The 12,904-nt window shown below is 40.6% G+C and overlaps 1 protein-coding gene across 1 annotated transcript in view; it reads left to right on the top strand.

The window, feature by feature from the left end:
- The first annotated feature begins 248 nt into the window (after positions 1-248).
- Positions 249-12,904, top strand: part of ASB5 (ankyrin repeat and SOCS box containing 5) — a 49,689-nt gene continuing 37,033 nt past the window's right edge. The window contains exon 1 of the mRNA XM_032869839.1: positions 249-561. Coding sequence (XP_032725730.1) covers positions 366-561 — 196 coding nt within the window. The 5' untranslated portion in view covers positions 249-365. The remainder of the gene's footprint in view (positions 562-12,904) is intronic.

Genomic DNA, 12,904 nt, shown 5'->3' with positions numbered 1-12,904 from the left:
TTCAAAGTATTCGTGATAATTAGAAGCCGAGAAGGAAATCATCTGTATATGACTCTCCATGTCTGGGTCTTGAAATTCGGAGCTGTGAGGCGGGGCGGGCGGGGGGGTCATTTTCTACTGAGAATGGAAAGTCAGGGGCCTTGGCAGCCGAGCTCGTGTTGCAACTGCTTCCAGGGAATGCCGTCAGGCCAGTGGCAGTCTGCGGAGAACTTTTACGGACGGTATAAATATTCTGAGCCCGGGGCATCATGACCAGCTGACATTTTCCTCCCTCAGGACCAGCTGTTCAGGAGCCTCCCAAAGGAGAGCCAGGCACATTTGCGACTTGGCTCAGAGCGGAGAGCCCCGCACGCTCTGGTGCAGCAATGTCGGTGTTAGAAGAAAGCCGGCCGTTTGCTCAACAGTTATCCAATGTCTACTTCACGATCCTTTCACTCTTCTGTTTCAAGCTTTTTGTGAAAATCAGCCTTGCCATCCTCAGTCACTTCTACATCGTGAAAGGCAACCGCAAGGAAGCAGCCAGGATAGCAGCTGAATTTTATGGAGTAACCCAAGGACAAGGTATGTTTATGGTAACGCTCTCTCGCTTCACGTGGCGTCTGACTACTGCTCCAGCCACAGCCCACGAAAACATCGCATGTTTTCCCTATGGGCTGCTTCCAGGTGAATATGCCCCAAAACGTCCCCTTAGAAAAACATTCGTTAATTTCACGGCTTCGTAAAAAAGAAAGTCCTCTTGCTGGGTAAAGGTCTGGGTTAATGAAATCCAAGGTATCATTGCAAAATAGAGTAGTGGAAACCTCCCATGGAGAAAAGTATTTTAAAACTTTAAACATTGCATTGGCCAAGCTATAATTTTAGAGGCTTCCATTACTGACTGCACTTCAGCTGCCCTTTAACATGGACCCAGACTTTTATGATTCTCAAACTGGCTCTTTCATCATATGTAAAACAATTATTATTAATGAGAACATCTGAAGGTTGTATTTGTTTTTCGCACCTTTTATTTGGCCAGGATTAAAAAATAAAACACGGTGTGTAGAATACTGAGATTTATGTCATGAGTTCTCCTGGATGGAATTGTCATTGCTTTGCTCAACTTGTAAAAAGCTGACTATAATACAATAGGAACATCAATGAACACACTTGATGTGGGCAGCCAGGTACATCAATCCATGTTCCTTAGAAGAAATGGAAGTATGAGACCAAATGAGAAACAGTCATGTTAACCACAGACTTTAAAGGTTATAAAATCATTTATATTCTATTGAACTGGTATTCTGTACAATAAAAACAATTGTTACAGTGACCTTTAAGGTGACACTTTAATTTCTTACAGCCTTTGGAATAATTGCTGGTTTGAACATCAGCAAACGAGTATGAGCCCAAATGCCTCTAAAGTTAACTTCAAATTTCAGAATCAAAATATACTATCATGGAATTAGAGGACATAATTTTTTTAAAAGAGCATTTAGACTGGAAAGCTTGCCTTCTTAGAATCTCTTCTTCTGCCTTTTTGGTTTGTGGAATAATTCATTTTAGAATCTAGGTTAAGGTACATGCAAAGCTGAATGAAGGCAGAAAATCTTTTTTGGAAAGCTGAATGAAGGTAGAAAATCTTTTTTGGAAAGCTGAATGAAGGTAGAAAATCTTTTTTGGTATGTGAGGTGGATAGTAAGTCCATTTTTTGCCCCTGGAGGAAGAGAGTTCTTATGCGAAGTGAGGAATTTATGTACTCATTCAAAGCGAGGAAAATCTAAACGCCAGTATGAAACTCTCAAGAAGAAAGGGTCTACAGGAAACAGGCAATATGTAATCCTTTACTTCGCACCCACTTTAGAATGGCTGTCACTATTCAAATGTGGCACACACTATAGTTGTAAGTAGAATATTTTGTTTTAGAAGCAGCAAACACAGGAAACTAGATTGTAAAACAAACAAAAAACCCCCCAGTATTTCTAGATATAATTTGAAATTGATCATAAGGTGATGAGATTTATTCATTATTTCATAGTCAAATTTCTTGTCTACCTATTGTGAGAATTGCCATACATAAAAACATGAAATATTTGCTAAAAATCTACATGTTTTGTGGAGTGGCAAGCATTTTATTTATTTACTTTTTAAGATTTTATTTATTTGAGAGAGAGAGAGATTGAGAGAACCAGTGAGAGGGCCAAAGGGAGAAGCAGATTCCCTGCAGAGCAGGGAGCCTGACGTGGGACTCAATCCTAGGACCCCCATGATCATGACCTGAGCTGAAGGCAGACACTTAACCAACTGAGCCACCCAGGCACCCTATGGCAAGCGTATTTGAGAAAGCTGCAGAAGCTCCTTTTTGTACATATTCATAAGTAACAGAAGACAACTGTCCTCTGTTGAATCTGATCTCAGTGCACTTTCACTGGAAGCCACAGGAATATATGAAATGGCTCCCATGTTCCCATTTAGTTTCATGAGTCTATGTTTGTTAAGATATATTAGAACTCTAGGATGTCCCAAAAAGGAAAGAAAAAAGTCAACACTTTCTAATGGAAAAACACTTTTCCTAGAAATATAAATTGGGAACATAGGTTCTTAAAAATTTTTTTGTGTTGTGTTAGTATTATATCAATTTAATAAAATTTTTCTTACATCTTGTATTAATCTATAGATTAAATAGACTATATTATAATTTTTATTCAATGCAAGCATAATTGGGCTCCAATTTTATTGTAATATTAGGAGGACAATCAGGTACCTAACAAACCGTTTTTGTTTTGTTTTGTTCTGTGTTTTTTTATTTTTTTTTGTTCTGTGTTTTTTTACAAACTCATTCTTGCTCTCCGACCTCTGAGAATTAATTCTTCTTTGCTTAAGAAATTATTAATTTTTTCATTTTGACATAGCTCTTCCTTTTATTTACTACAACTAAACTATTTTTATTTTGTTTGTATTTGTATAATTAACCAATCAGGGTTAATTATCTTTGTTTAACCTAGCAATTTCCTCCTTCCTAGGAAAGATTATCACCTTCATTCCACTTTGAATTAGGCTTCTCATTCCTACTTTCAAGACTTAGCCAGATTGTTCCCCAACATTTCTGACGAGGAGTTGCCAAATTCCATGATATAGGAGACGATGTGTGTATTTTCATGTCTCTCATAACCACAGAGGACCCTGTTAACAACATTCTGGATGTCCTCCCCATGTCATAGTACTTTGGTATGAAATAAAAGAAACCCTCTCTTACTAGATGCTATTGCAAATCAGCTCATCCTATTGGAGCAACACAGGGGAGGGTTTTTTGTTTTTTTCTTCAAGTACTTTCTAGTCAGGCTTGAGACCAAGGTGTGGTTACCCAAGGCTGCTGGAAGTTAAATGGCAACTAAAGTAGTTTAAGATTATTTCCTGCTTGATCTCCTTGAGAGACCAGTAAAACTTACAAATCCGCCTCTTCGTGTTTGAAACAGAAGACTTTTATCAACTCTGCCATCACACAATTTATCACGACTTTTCTCTGTACCTGCTTCCTGTACCATTCTTGCTGTTAAACGTCCTGCTTACAATCTTTAAAATATCAGAGGACTAGTCTATTTTTAAAGCTAGCACTATACTTTGAGACTAACAGGGAGGCTGACAGGAGCTGAAAAGTGTCTTCAGCTATGGTAACAAACAGTACAGACAGACAATAAAGATGTGGGGCGGGGGGTTACATAGATTTTATGAAATCATTCTAAGAGCTGAGATGAAGTCACGAACTACTAATGCCCCCAAGGACACTTCAAGAGGCACCAACTCTCTTCTGTTAAGAGTAATAATGTTGTCCTGGGCGCCTGGGTGGCTCAGTTGGTTAAGCACCTGCCTTTGGGTCATGTTGTGATCCTGGGGCCCTGGGATTGAGGCCCACGTCTGGGGGTCTCTGCTCAGAAGGGAGTCTGTTTCTCCTCTGCCTCTACACCCCTGCTCATGCTCTCTCTTTCAAATAAATAAAATCTTAAAAAAACAAAATGAAAAGCAGAAAGGATGAATCTGATGGTACCTTTAAATGGCATTGGCGGAGAGCAGATGTTACTTTAGGGGAGCTTCTTGTCTCCCGGAGTTAGATGTGGACAAACCGAGAGGAAAAATAGTTCTGTCAGCAGAGGGACTGATCAGCCACGCAGGCGCAGGTGAGCCCTCAGCGTCCACCAGGCCACAGAGGGGGCTGGACCCTTCGCTGCTCCGTGAGTCTTCGGACTCGCCTTCCCCCAGTGTGAAACATCGGGGTAACTCGGAAGGTAATAAAACTAGAATCTGCATTCTAGTCTTACATTTGATTTATTTCTGTCTTCCTTTTCTTCCACTTTTTCATCACCAACTAACCTTCTGGTTAGGATTTGGCACTTCCTGTGGCCCTGTCCCCAGAAAGGGAATGAGCTGGCGCGCCCCCAGGAGCGGGGGAGTCCATGTGACATTTACGCTTATGGTAAATTAATGTATTTACATCTTGTTATCACTCTTCGGTAGTGTTCTGTGTTCTCCGAGTTTAAGTCCACCTCTGACGTGTGAATTTGCTCCAGCTTTGCTGACAGATTGGGTTTCTGAGTCTCCAAGACCAGAGACCAGATTTGACACTGTGGAAAATTCATCAAAGTAATGTCTCTCTGTGAGGTGGCTTGAAACACAATCCTTGTGACATCCAGAACTCTTCAGGCACTCCTTTCACAGTTGGGACTTTATATAGAATTACAGAATGCATGTACAATCATCTGAGAGACTGTTTTGGTGATTTCATAAATTTGGTTTGGGGGTTACCATTAAGCATGTTTTTGTTTTGTTTTGTTTTGTTTTTTGATGTGTCTCTTGTTGACATTTGAAAATAGGCTATGGTGTAAACTTGCTACTGCAAGTCCAGTGGCCAAAGTGCTGGCCATTTTAGAGAATAGGGTAAGCGGGGTAGGAAAAGCAGCTAGAATTTTATATAATGTCATTCATTGTTTTCTCCATCAAAAAGCCCATCTCAGGTTTGAAAACAGCTTTAGGAATTTAGCTTTGCATCAGACGTCAACCACAGCAGCAGCAGTGATCATGTTTGCCTGTACCCGAGGAGCCATGTAGTTTTTGATGCCTGGTGTTGACTGTGTTGGGGATAGTTATGTTAGGAACGTGTCTCAGAATCTCAGCAGTGAAAAACTGCAAGAGGCAAATCTGTAGGATGACTTCTTTCACAGTGTTCATTATATAAAGGTATAAAAATACCTTGACGATGTGAGAGCTTTGGACACATTTTCCATACTTAGGTGGAGCTCTCTCTAAGAATAACTTGAGCCAATAGGACTGTTCTTCTATGACAAAAGGCAGGACATTATAATCGAAAGTGTTACCAAAAAAAAAAAAAATTTAAGCTATTTTCATTTTGCCCAAGCTCTATTTTTCTGGAAATGTCAGAGCACTTTTTTTGGAAGAGATCATTATAATCCTGTGAATTAAAGATGGAATGTGGGAACAAAGTTCCAAGTTCACAGAAGACTGTCATATTTCTAACATTAATATCTTTCCTCTTCCTCTATATTTGGAGAAATGAATGAATTTTTAGAATTAAAGAACTTGGCATACTGATAACAGCTTGCGAGGGGTCAGTTTTCCTGGGAATAGTCTTCTCATGCCTTTTGTCTCTCTCTCTCCTTTCCTTATGTGTCATTCCATTATTTGCCCCTTTATTACTTAAACTGTTGACTTGTGTGTATTGTATGTCACAGGCTCTATGCTGGGCATTGAAAAAATACACAAACGAACCATAATCCCTTTCCTAAAGGTGTTTATCATCTAGTGGGAGACAGATAACTGAGTAGTTTAAAAACATGGAAAGTGCCATTTTACAAGGCTAGAGAAGATGCTGTGAGCACAGAGGTGAGGGTATAGGGATAAGAATAGATCTGCCCAGGACATGTCGTGAAAAAGAAGTTTTACTGGCAATATACATATTCTCTCCTGTAATCGTGCATGTATCCTTGTCCATAACGCTCAAAACCTTCCCAATTCTCCACTTTCACTGTCCCATTCTCTTTTTCATCTCTATTATTATTATTATTATTATTTCTGACTCACATTTCTTCTGCCTAAGTTTTTATGTAAAAGCTCAGAGTTTTATTTTAAAAGAATGTATTTTTAGGAAAAAATAAAGCATATTAACTACTTATCCACTAAGGTATTTGAAGGATAACATGTATTTTGGGAAAAAATTTCAAAAACAGATTTTGCATATATTGCTAGGAGGCACTGTTATAATCAATTCTATAGTTTTTAGATAGTAAGAATAATTAAAGAGTGAAAACCAAGTCTGGACCTTTTGCTTTTCAATTTCCTGTATCTTTTAGACAATGGTAATTTACTGAAATAAGAGTTTTCTCATTAATTGATATAACTGATACAATTCTGAATTTAATTCAGCTCAGTACTTGGGCACCTACTCCATTCCTGGTTCAATGTTATGTGCTACATGTAGACAGATGAATGCATATGTGTGTGTACGGTGCGTTTACATATGGAGAGATCTGTATATTATCACAGGTACTACATGACTCCCCTTTTGAGCCAAAGCAAGTGTGGTTAAGTGGGGCTGAACTTTGCCCATGTGAAACAGCCAAACAGCAAGCAAGCAGAAATTCATACGGTGCTAAATGAAAACAGTTAAGTTCTGTAATGACTGTTTTCTAAAGAAGGCCATTGAGAGTATCTGGAGCTTCATCAAGAAGGTGGGGCTTGAGATAAAATTTCCGAGGCAGAAGGTATCTCGTTATGTACAAGCAGAGATGAAAGCAAACTGAATATAAGGGCAAAGAGGAAGTTTAGAATGTCGAACTGAACAAGCTTGGATTGTCGGGGAGCAAAGACTGATGTATAAATATTAGATAAGGATAGTTGGATCGTTGGTGCCAATGTAAAAAATAAATACACATCTTCTCAATCACACATCCAAAAGGAAATAGTTCTATTAAGAGCTTTCTGCTGCCTTCACTAGATTCAGGCTACACAAAAGGAACCATTACGTAATGCTGGAAATAACTATCATGGGGGTGTTTTGCAGACTCTCTGGTGTGATGAGGTAATAGGTCAGGACACGTGAAGTACGCATATTTCACGAGCTGCATCTCAGAGAAGACAAAACACCCCCTCGACGTGGGCTCAACAGCTCAAGTCCTCAGAATGCCTCAATGGCATTGTGTGGACTGCTGCAGTGATCTCAGCCCACTCAGCTCATTTCCCAGCCGGAGCAGAAGAGAGTCAAGTGTGTCCCCAGTAACAGACGAACCATGTCACGGAAAGTGGTGGAGTATTTGGAACGCCTCTTGCTTTGAAACCACCCTCAAATCCTTAAAAAAAAAAAAAAAAAAGAAAGAAAGAAAAGAAAAGAAAAAAAAAGAAAGAAGAGTTTGCTTAAGGACTCTGTAGACCTTTTGGCATTTCTTCTCTACCAGCTGCACGAAGAACAAATCATTCATTCTTTCCAGGCTTCTCTCAACGGTACTACAAAGGAGACCACTGGCTCTTCAGACGCCAAATGCCCAAAGGATATCAGATCAGGGAAGGAGAGCCACATAAATTGTTAAATTGTTAGCATTTCCAAGTGGCCTGCGATTAAACAAGTCCACTCTGGGAAATTAAATTGGGGGAGACCATATATTAGAATGATTTTTTTCCTTATAATTTCATTTCTTAGTCTTATAATTCTCCATTGGTTACTGTGGCACAGGGTTTTAAAAATCTGCCTTCTAAGTAGATTTAGGAATTTTCTAGAAAAGCCCTTGGGATTGAGAGGCTAGGGTGGCATGCAGGGACAAGGTTCCCGTGGGCCCCTTCCCCTTTTCTAAACAGGATAGCTCTACGGTGGTGAAGTTCCAGAAGTTGGACTTTCTGAGGAATCTTTCTTTAAAGAAAGGATGAAATGGTGTTTAAACACAAATGCTCTCAGTGTGTTGAAAATATGATGCAAGTTACGCGCATCTTTACAGAACCAACCACCTTATAAAATGAGTCACAACAGGAACAGCCTTTCAACATTCCCTCCTAGGGATGGGAACAACAGTAAACATTTTGGGCCCGTCAGGAATGTGCGAGACTATGTAAAATGGCCCGAGGCCATCCTGTCTCCATGAGGGCAACTAAAATTTCCATGCCACCGTCACCTACTGAGCAAAATAGAAACATTCAGAAATACATACACTCTTTCCAAAAGGCTTAGTGCCATAAACTATGGACAGGGGACAAGTAAACTGGAACATAAAACCAAAAGGCCATTCACGTTCTTAAATAGAAACACTGGCTCCTCTCAGTCATCAAGTGTGCGGCTTGATTTAAATGGAAACAGACCGTGATACAATGAACTTCAAGGCCTGTCGGTTGAAATCAGCTCTTCGCCCTCATAACGCTGCAGTGTTCCTCGGGAGCTGATGGAGTTGGGTAGGCCGTGACTCTGGGGGACAGAAGCCCTCCGAAGTACCAACCCATCTTTGATTAACCACTGAGGAGATTTATGAGCTCCTTCTGTTTTCCAAACGACCTCATTCACTAGAGAAACAATGATTCCTATCTTCCATCAAGCACAAGGATTAGGTAAGGTTTAGTGTGAACTGATGCACCAAATGAATTTCTGAATTTGGAAGCGTGGTGTCTTCTTTCCCTCTCGAGCCACCATCCAGAATGGGTAAACAGGAAAAGGAGAAAGTGTTAGTTTCTTCAGAGCTGAAATGCACAGAATCACAGATCTATTGAGTCTGGGAAGGAATGGCTATTTCTTCACAGTGACTCCCCAAGAAGTAAAAGGAAGAGAAACAAAAATGTAAACATCGCTCTCTCCATTCCCTGTAGTTATGACGAAGCTGCTCATCTAGTAAAATCTAGTTTAGCCGCCAAGTTTTATGGCTGCTCACCGTTGGTCCAAGAAAGCAACAGAACAAGTGATTTGGGGTGGAGGGACTACCGCCTACACAGTGGATATTAAGTCCTGGAACAATACTTGAGCACCTAGTTGGCATGACCTTCCAAAATGCGCAAGGGGAATCTGCTTAAATAAACTCAATCTTTAGGGCCCTCTGGAGGTCGTAATAGTTTTTTGTTTGTTTGTTTGTTTTGCACAGAGAGAGAGATCACAAGTAGGCAGAGAGGCAGGCAGAGAGAGAGGGGGAAGCAGGCTCCCCGCTGAGCACAGAGCCGGATGTGGGACTCGATCCCAGGACCCTGGGATCATGACCTGAGCCGAAGGCAGAGGCTTTAACCCACTGAGCCACCCAGGTGCCCCTAAAGGTTAATTTTAAGTAGCACACACAAACGACCACAAACCCGGTTCTATAGCATTATAACAAATATTTTGATTATTTAAAAAAATAAGATGTTTGAAAGACAAAGGATTTAACTAGAACGGGGGGGAAATAAGTTTGTAATTAACCTAAGGCTCAAGAGGCAAAAAGGATTCTTGCCAAATACTTGGAGACTGAATTGTAACCAGTTTGCAGGGGAAAGCTGCAGGGGAAAACTACTTTTTGCTTAGTAGATTATAATTTCCTTCTCCAGAATCATTCTGGAGAAGGAAATTATAATCTACTAAGCAAAAAGTCACTGGGACCTTGAAATAGCTGCCAATGGCACATAAGAATAATAATGCCTTGGAAATTGGAGGAACTCAGCAAATACTTATGGAATGAATAAAATACCTTAATCTAGGGGGAAATAGAATTTCAAGTCTCATTGCAGATTCCAGTGATTTAGGCATGCATAAATTATTCTGTCATGTTTCTAGCACCTTCCAGCTGTGAGATCCTAGGAAAATTGTCTGAAGTCTGCAGCCCTGTTTCTTCATTATTAAAATGGAGATAATGATATTTATTTCAGAGAGCTACTGTAAAGTTTCTAGGAGGTAGACTTTAATCACTTAAGCCATTTGTCACAGTGCCTTGGAATACAGTTACTCCATAAAAGTGAACTCTTTACATTATGCTTTAAATTTCTTCAAAAACAGTACTAAACTGCCTACGATTGAGTACTCAGAGAAACATGGATAAAAAAGGATGGTGGAATTATAATACACTGTGTTTGCTAGAGCTGCTGTAAGCACAGAATGATGCTAGGACATTTTTACTAAGCAACTAAGTTTTCTTCTCCGCATCACGTTCGAGATTCGGGGAGGTTTCAGAACTTAAGTGTTTGGCACTCTTTATGTGTTTATTTAAGAGTAACCAACTGAAGTTCTGAAAGGTTGAGTCTTTCCGAGCTATCACATAGAACTGGAGCAGAGCAAGGCAGAGGACTGGGCTGGTGTGTGGGAAAGACCTAAAGGCGAATTCAGAGCTCACAGTTTTAAAATTACTTGCAGGTATTTCTTCTACCATCTTATTCTGTCAAAGAACCCTTCCGGGCAGAAATTTTATGGAAGGGAATGTTTTACAGGGCCAAATACCTGGTCAGGTTATACTGTAGGAACACCCAGTTTTTCCTGGAAAGGCATTACCATGACAGCGTAATGGCACGTTACTAATACAGGAGCAAATTTCTCTTCACTCTTCCGCGGTGAGTGCCTTATAAAGAGCTGACGCTGCTTCATCTCCAAAATACCAAAGCACCGGATATTAACTTCCTCTGCCAAGCCTTCTTGCCCTTTTATTTTCTCTCCTCTTCATCCCTGGCAGCTGAAAAGGGAAGACAAAACCCAGTCCTAACAACAGGAGAAGTGAAGGGCTGAGTAAGCACGAGGCAGGGAGTTGGCTTTTTTCCTTTATTTTCTCTGTTTCTCTCCGCCAGCTGGTCTCTCCAGGAAGCAAGCAAAACATAATTTTTCACTGGACCTATCTTATGAAAAACATTTTTTTCTTATGAGAAAGGAGAAAAATAAGCCTTAAAAAAAAAAGCAGATTTGATCTGGAAATAAAAATGCAGGATTATTTCATAGGATCATTGAATAACCTCAGACCATTTTAAATGGTCTGGGGCCCTGTGCACAAGTTGGCAAAATATCCCCCCAAGAGCTTCCATGTTTCGTATGTTACAACTGGGGAACAAGGTGAGGATCCAAGCCATGGGAATACTCAGGCTGTTAGCTGCAAGGTCCGAGGTAGGAATACGATAATGGACAAAGCACTTTCTCACAATGGAAAGTCTAACCACGACTTCACTAACTGGGGAGTAACACAGCAACTCCGCCATTTTCCTGAGGTAGCTCAAGCTAGCCTGGTCTTCAGTAGGCCGCTGAGGAACAATGAAGCTGATGCAATACTGGCCATTTGTTTTAGGAGATGATAGGAATCAGTTCCATGTTGTAATATCAGAATTTTAATATTCCAGCAGAAACGTTATTGTTCCCAATGGCTTCATCCTTGGTGCTTTTAAAGCTATGTTTAAAACTTGGTAAAACACCCACCAAATGTACTATACCAGAGTACAAGCACAGCTGTGCTTAAAAGTTGTGTGCAGGACAGTTTTAGGAAATTACTGGATTTTTATTTTTGTCATCCCATGTAAATGTGGCATGTAAAAGAGTCCCTTCGGGGTTGCTGGGGTGGGGGGGAGGGAGAGATGGGGTGGTTGGCGGATGGACATTGGGGAGGGTATGTGTTGTGGTGAGTGCTGTGAATTGTGTAAGACTGATGATTCACAGACTGTACCCCTGAAGTGAACAATACTTTATATGTTTAAAAAAAAAAAAAGTCCCTTGGGAAATAAGCTATTTTCTAAATATAAAATTTTCATATCCTACATTTTCTGAAATTGAGATGATTTCCCAGTAAATATTATGTGGTTAATACTGTAGCAGGAGAAGATGAGAAAAGGAAAAAAGTGAATTTGTTTTCCAAATTCCCTATAATTGGACTTAATAGGGGTGCTTAGCATGTCTCTTAACCTCTTCTATCCCCAGCTTTGAAACTACAAGACCCACCTCACACTTTCTGAGGGCAGTATGTCATATTTCTCCTGTAATTCACAAAGTCTTTCCATACATCCTATCCCTTTTCATCCTCATGATTGTTCCCTACAAAGTCGAAGGTATTAATGCTTCTTTTACGAAGAAGGAAACAATTTCAAATGTAGCGGAACTTGCTCAGGGTTACCGATCTCCTCAGAGGAAAGTGGAAACAGGAGTCTAGGTATTCTGGCGTTGCTTCTGACATCACTCATCCTGACCGTTTGTGGGATATGTTTTTTTAGTTTACATTATGAAGCTAGCAGTGTCCTTCTTCCAGGGTCAGCTCTTTTTCGGGTTGCAGTCCATCTTTCGCGGTTTTTGCAATAATCCCAGTCAGACACAGAATCCCTTTGCATTTTCTGGGCAGCTCCCAGCCCCCGCCACGCCCCCTCCCCACCACACCCACAACCCCCCTGCCCCCCCCCCGCCCCGTGCCCCACGCATGCGTGAACGCAGGGCTTTGCCTCATCCTCAGAGCTCACCTGGCACAGAGACCTACCAAATAATCAAGGAGGTTAGAAACAAAGGAAGGAGGAAAAAAGGGAAAAGAAAGGGATTCAAACTTAAGCCCACGGATTTTATCACCACTTTCAACACAGCACTTCTCCTATCCTTCTCATGTCTCGCCCGGCAGTGTGGACCCACACATAGACAGAATGAACGTTCATGGAGAGGCTCAGGGAGTTAATTCTCAAAGAAAAATGAAGACAGAAAATCAATACTGCCCAGAAGTTAAATCTATATTAATGCCCTCCGCTCCACCTTTTTAATCAGACTTTTTGTCCCTTCTCCCTGATTCCTTTTAACCTCATGGATTGGCATGAGCCCTCCTCCTCAAATAAAACAAACCCATTATACCTCTTTTTGACTGGAATCTATTAATGGCTGTTAATGTTTTCAAGTATCTTATTCAGCTCATATAAACTCAAAGGTCGCTTGCCTTTTGGTGAGGATGCTACTTGTCTGCTTTTTGATTTCTCATTTTAAGTG

This window comes from Lontra canadensis, unplaced genomic scaffold (genome assembly GCF_010015895.1).
Source record: "Lontra canadensis isolate GAN:19392208 unplaced genomic scaffold, GSC_riverotter_1.0 scaffold39, whole genome shotgun sequence".
Taxonomy (NCBI): Eukaryota; Metazoa; Chordata; class Mammalia; order Carnivora; family Mustelidae; genus Lontra; species Lontra canadensis.
The sequence above is the reverse complement of the archived record's forward strand: the minus strand, read 5'-3'. Positions and strand labels throughout refer to the sequence as shown.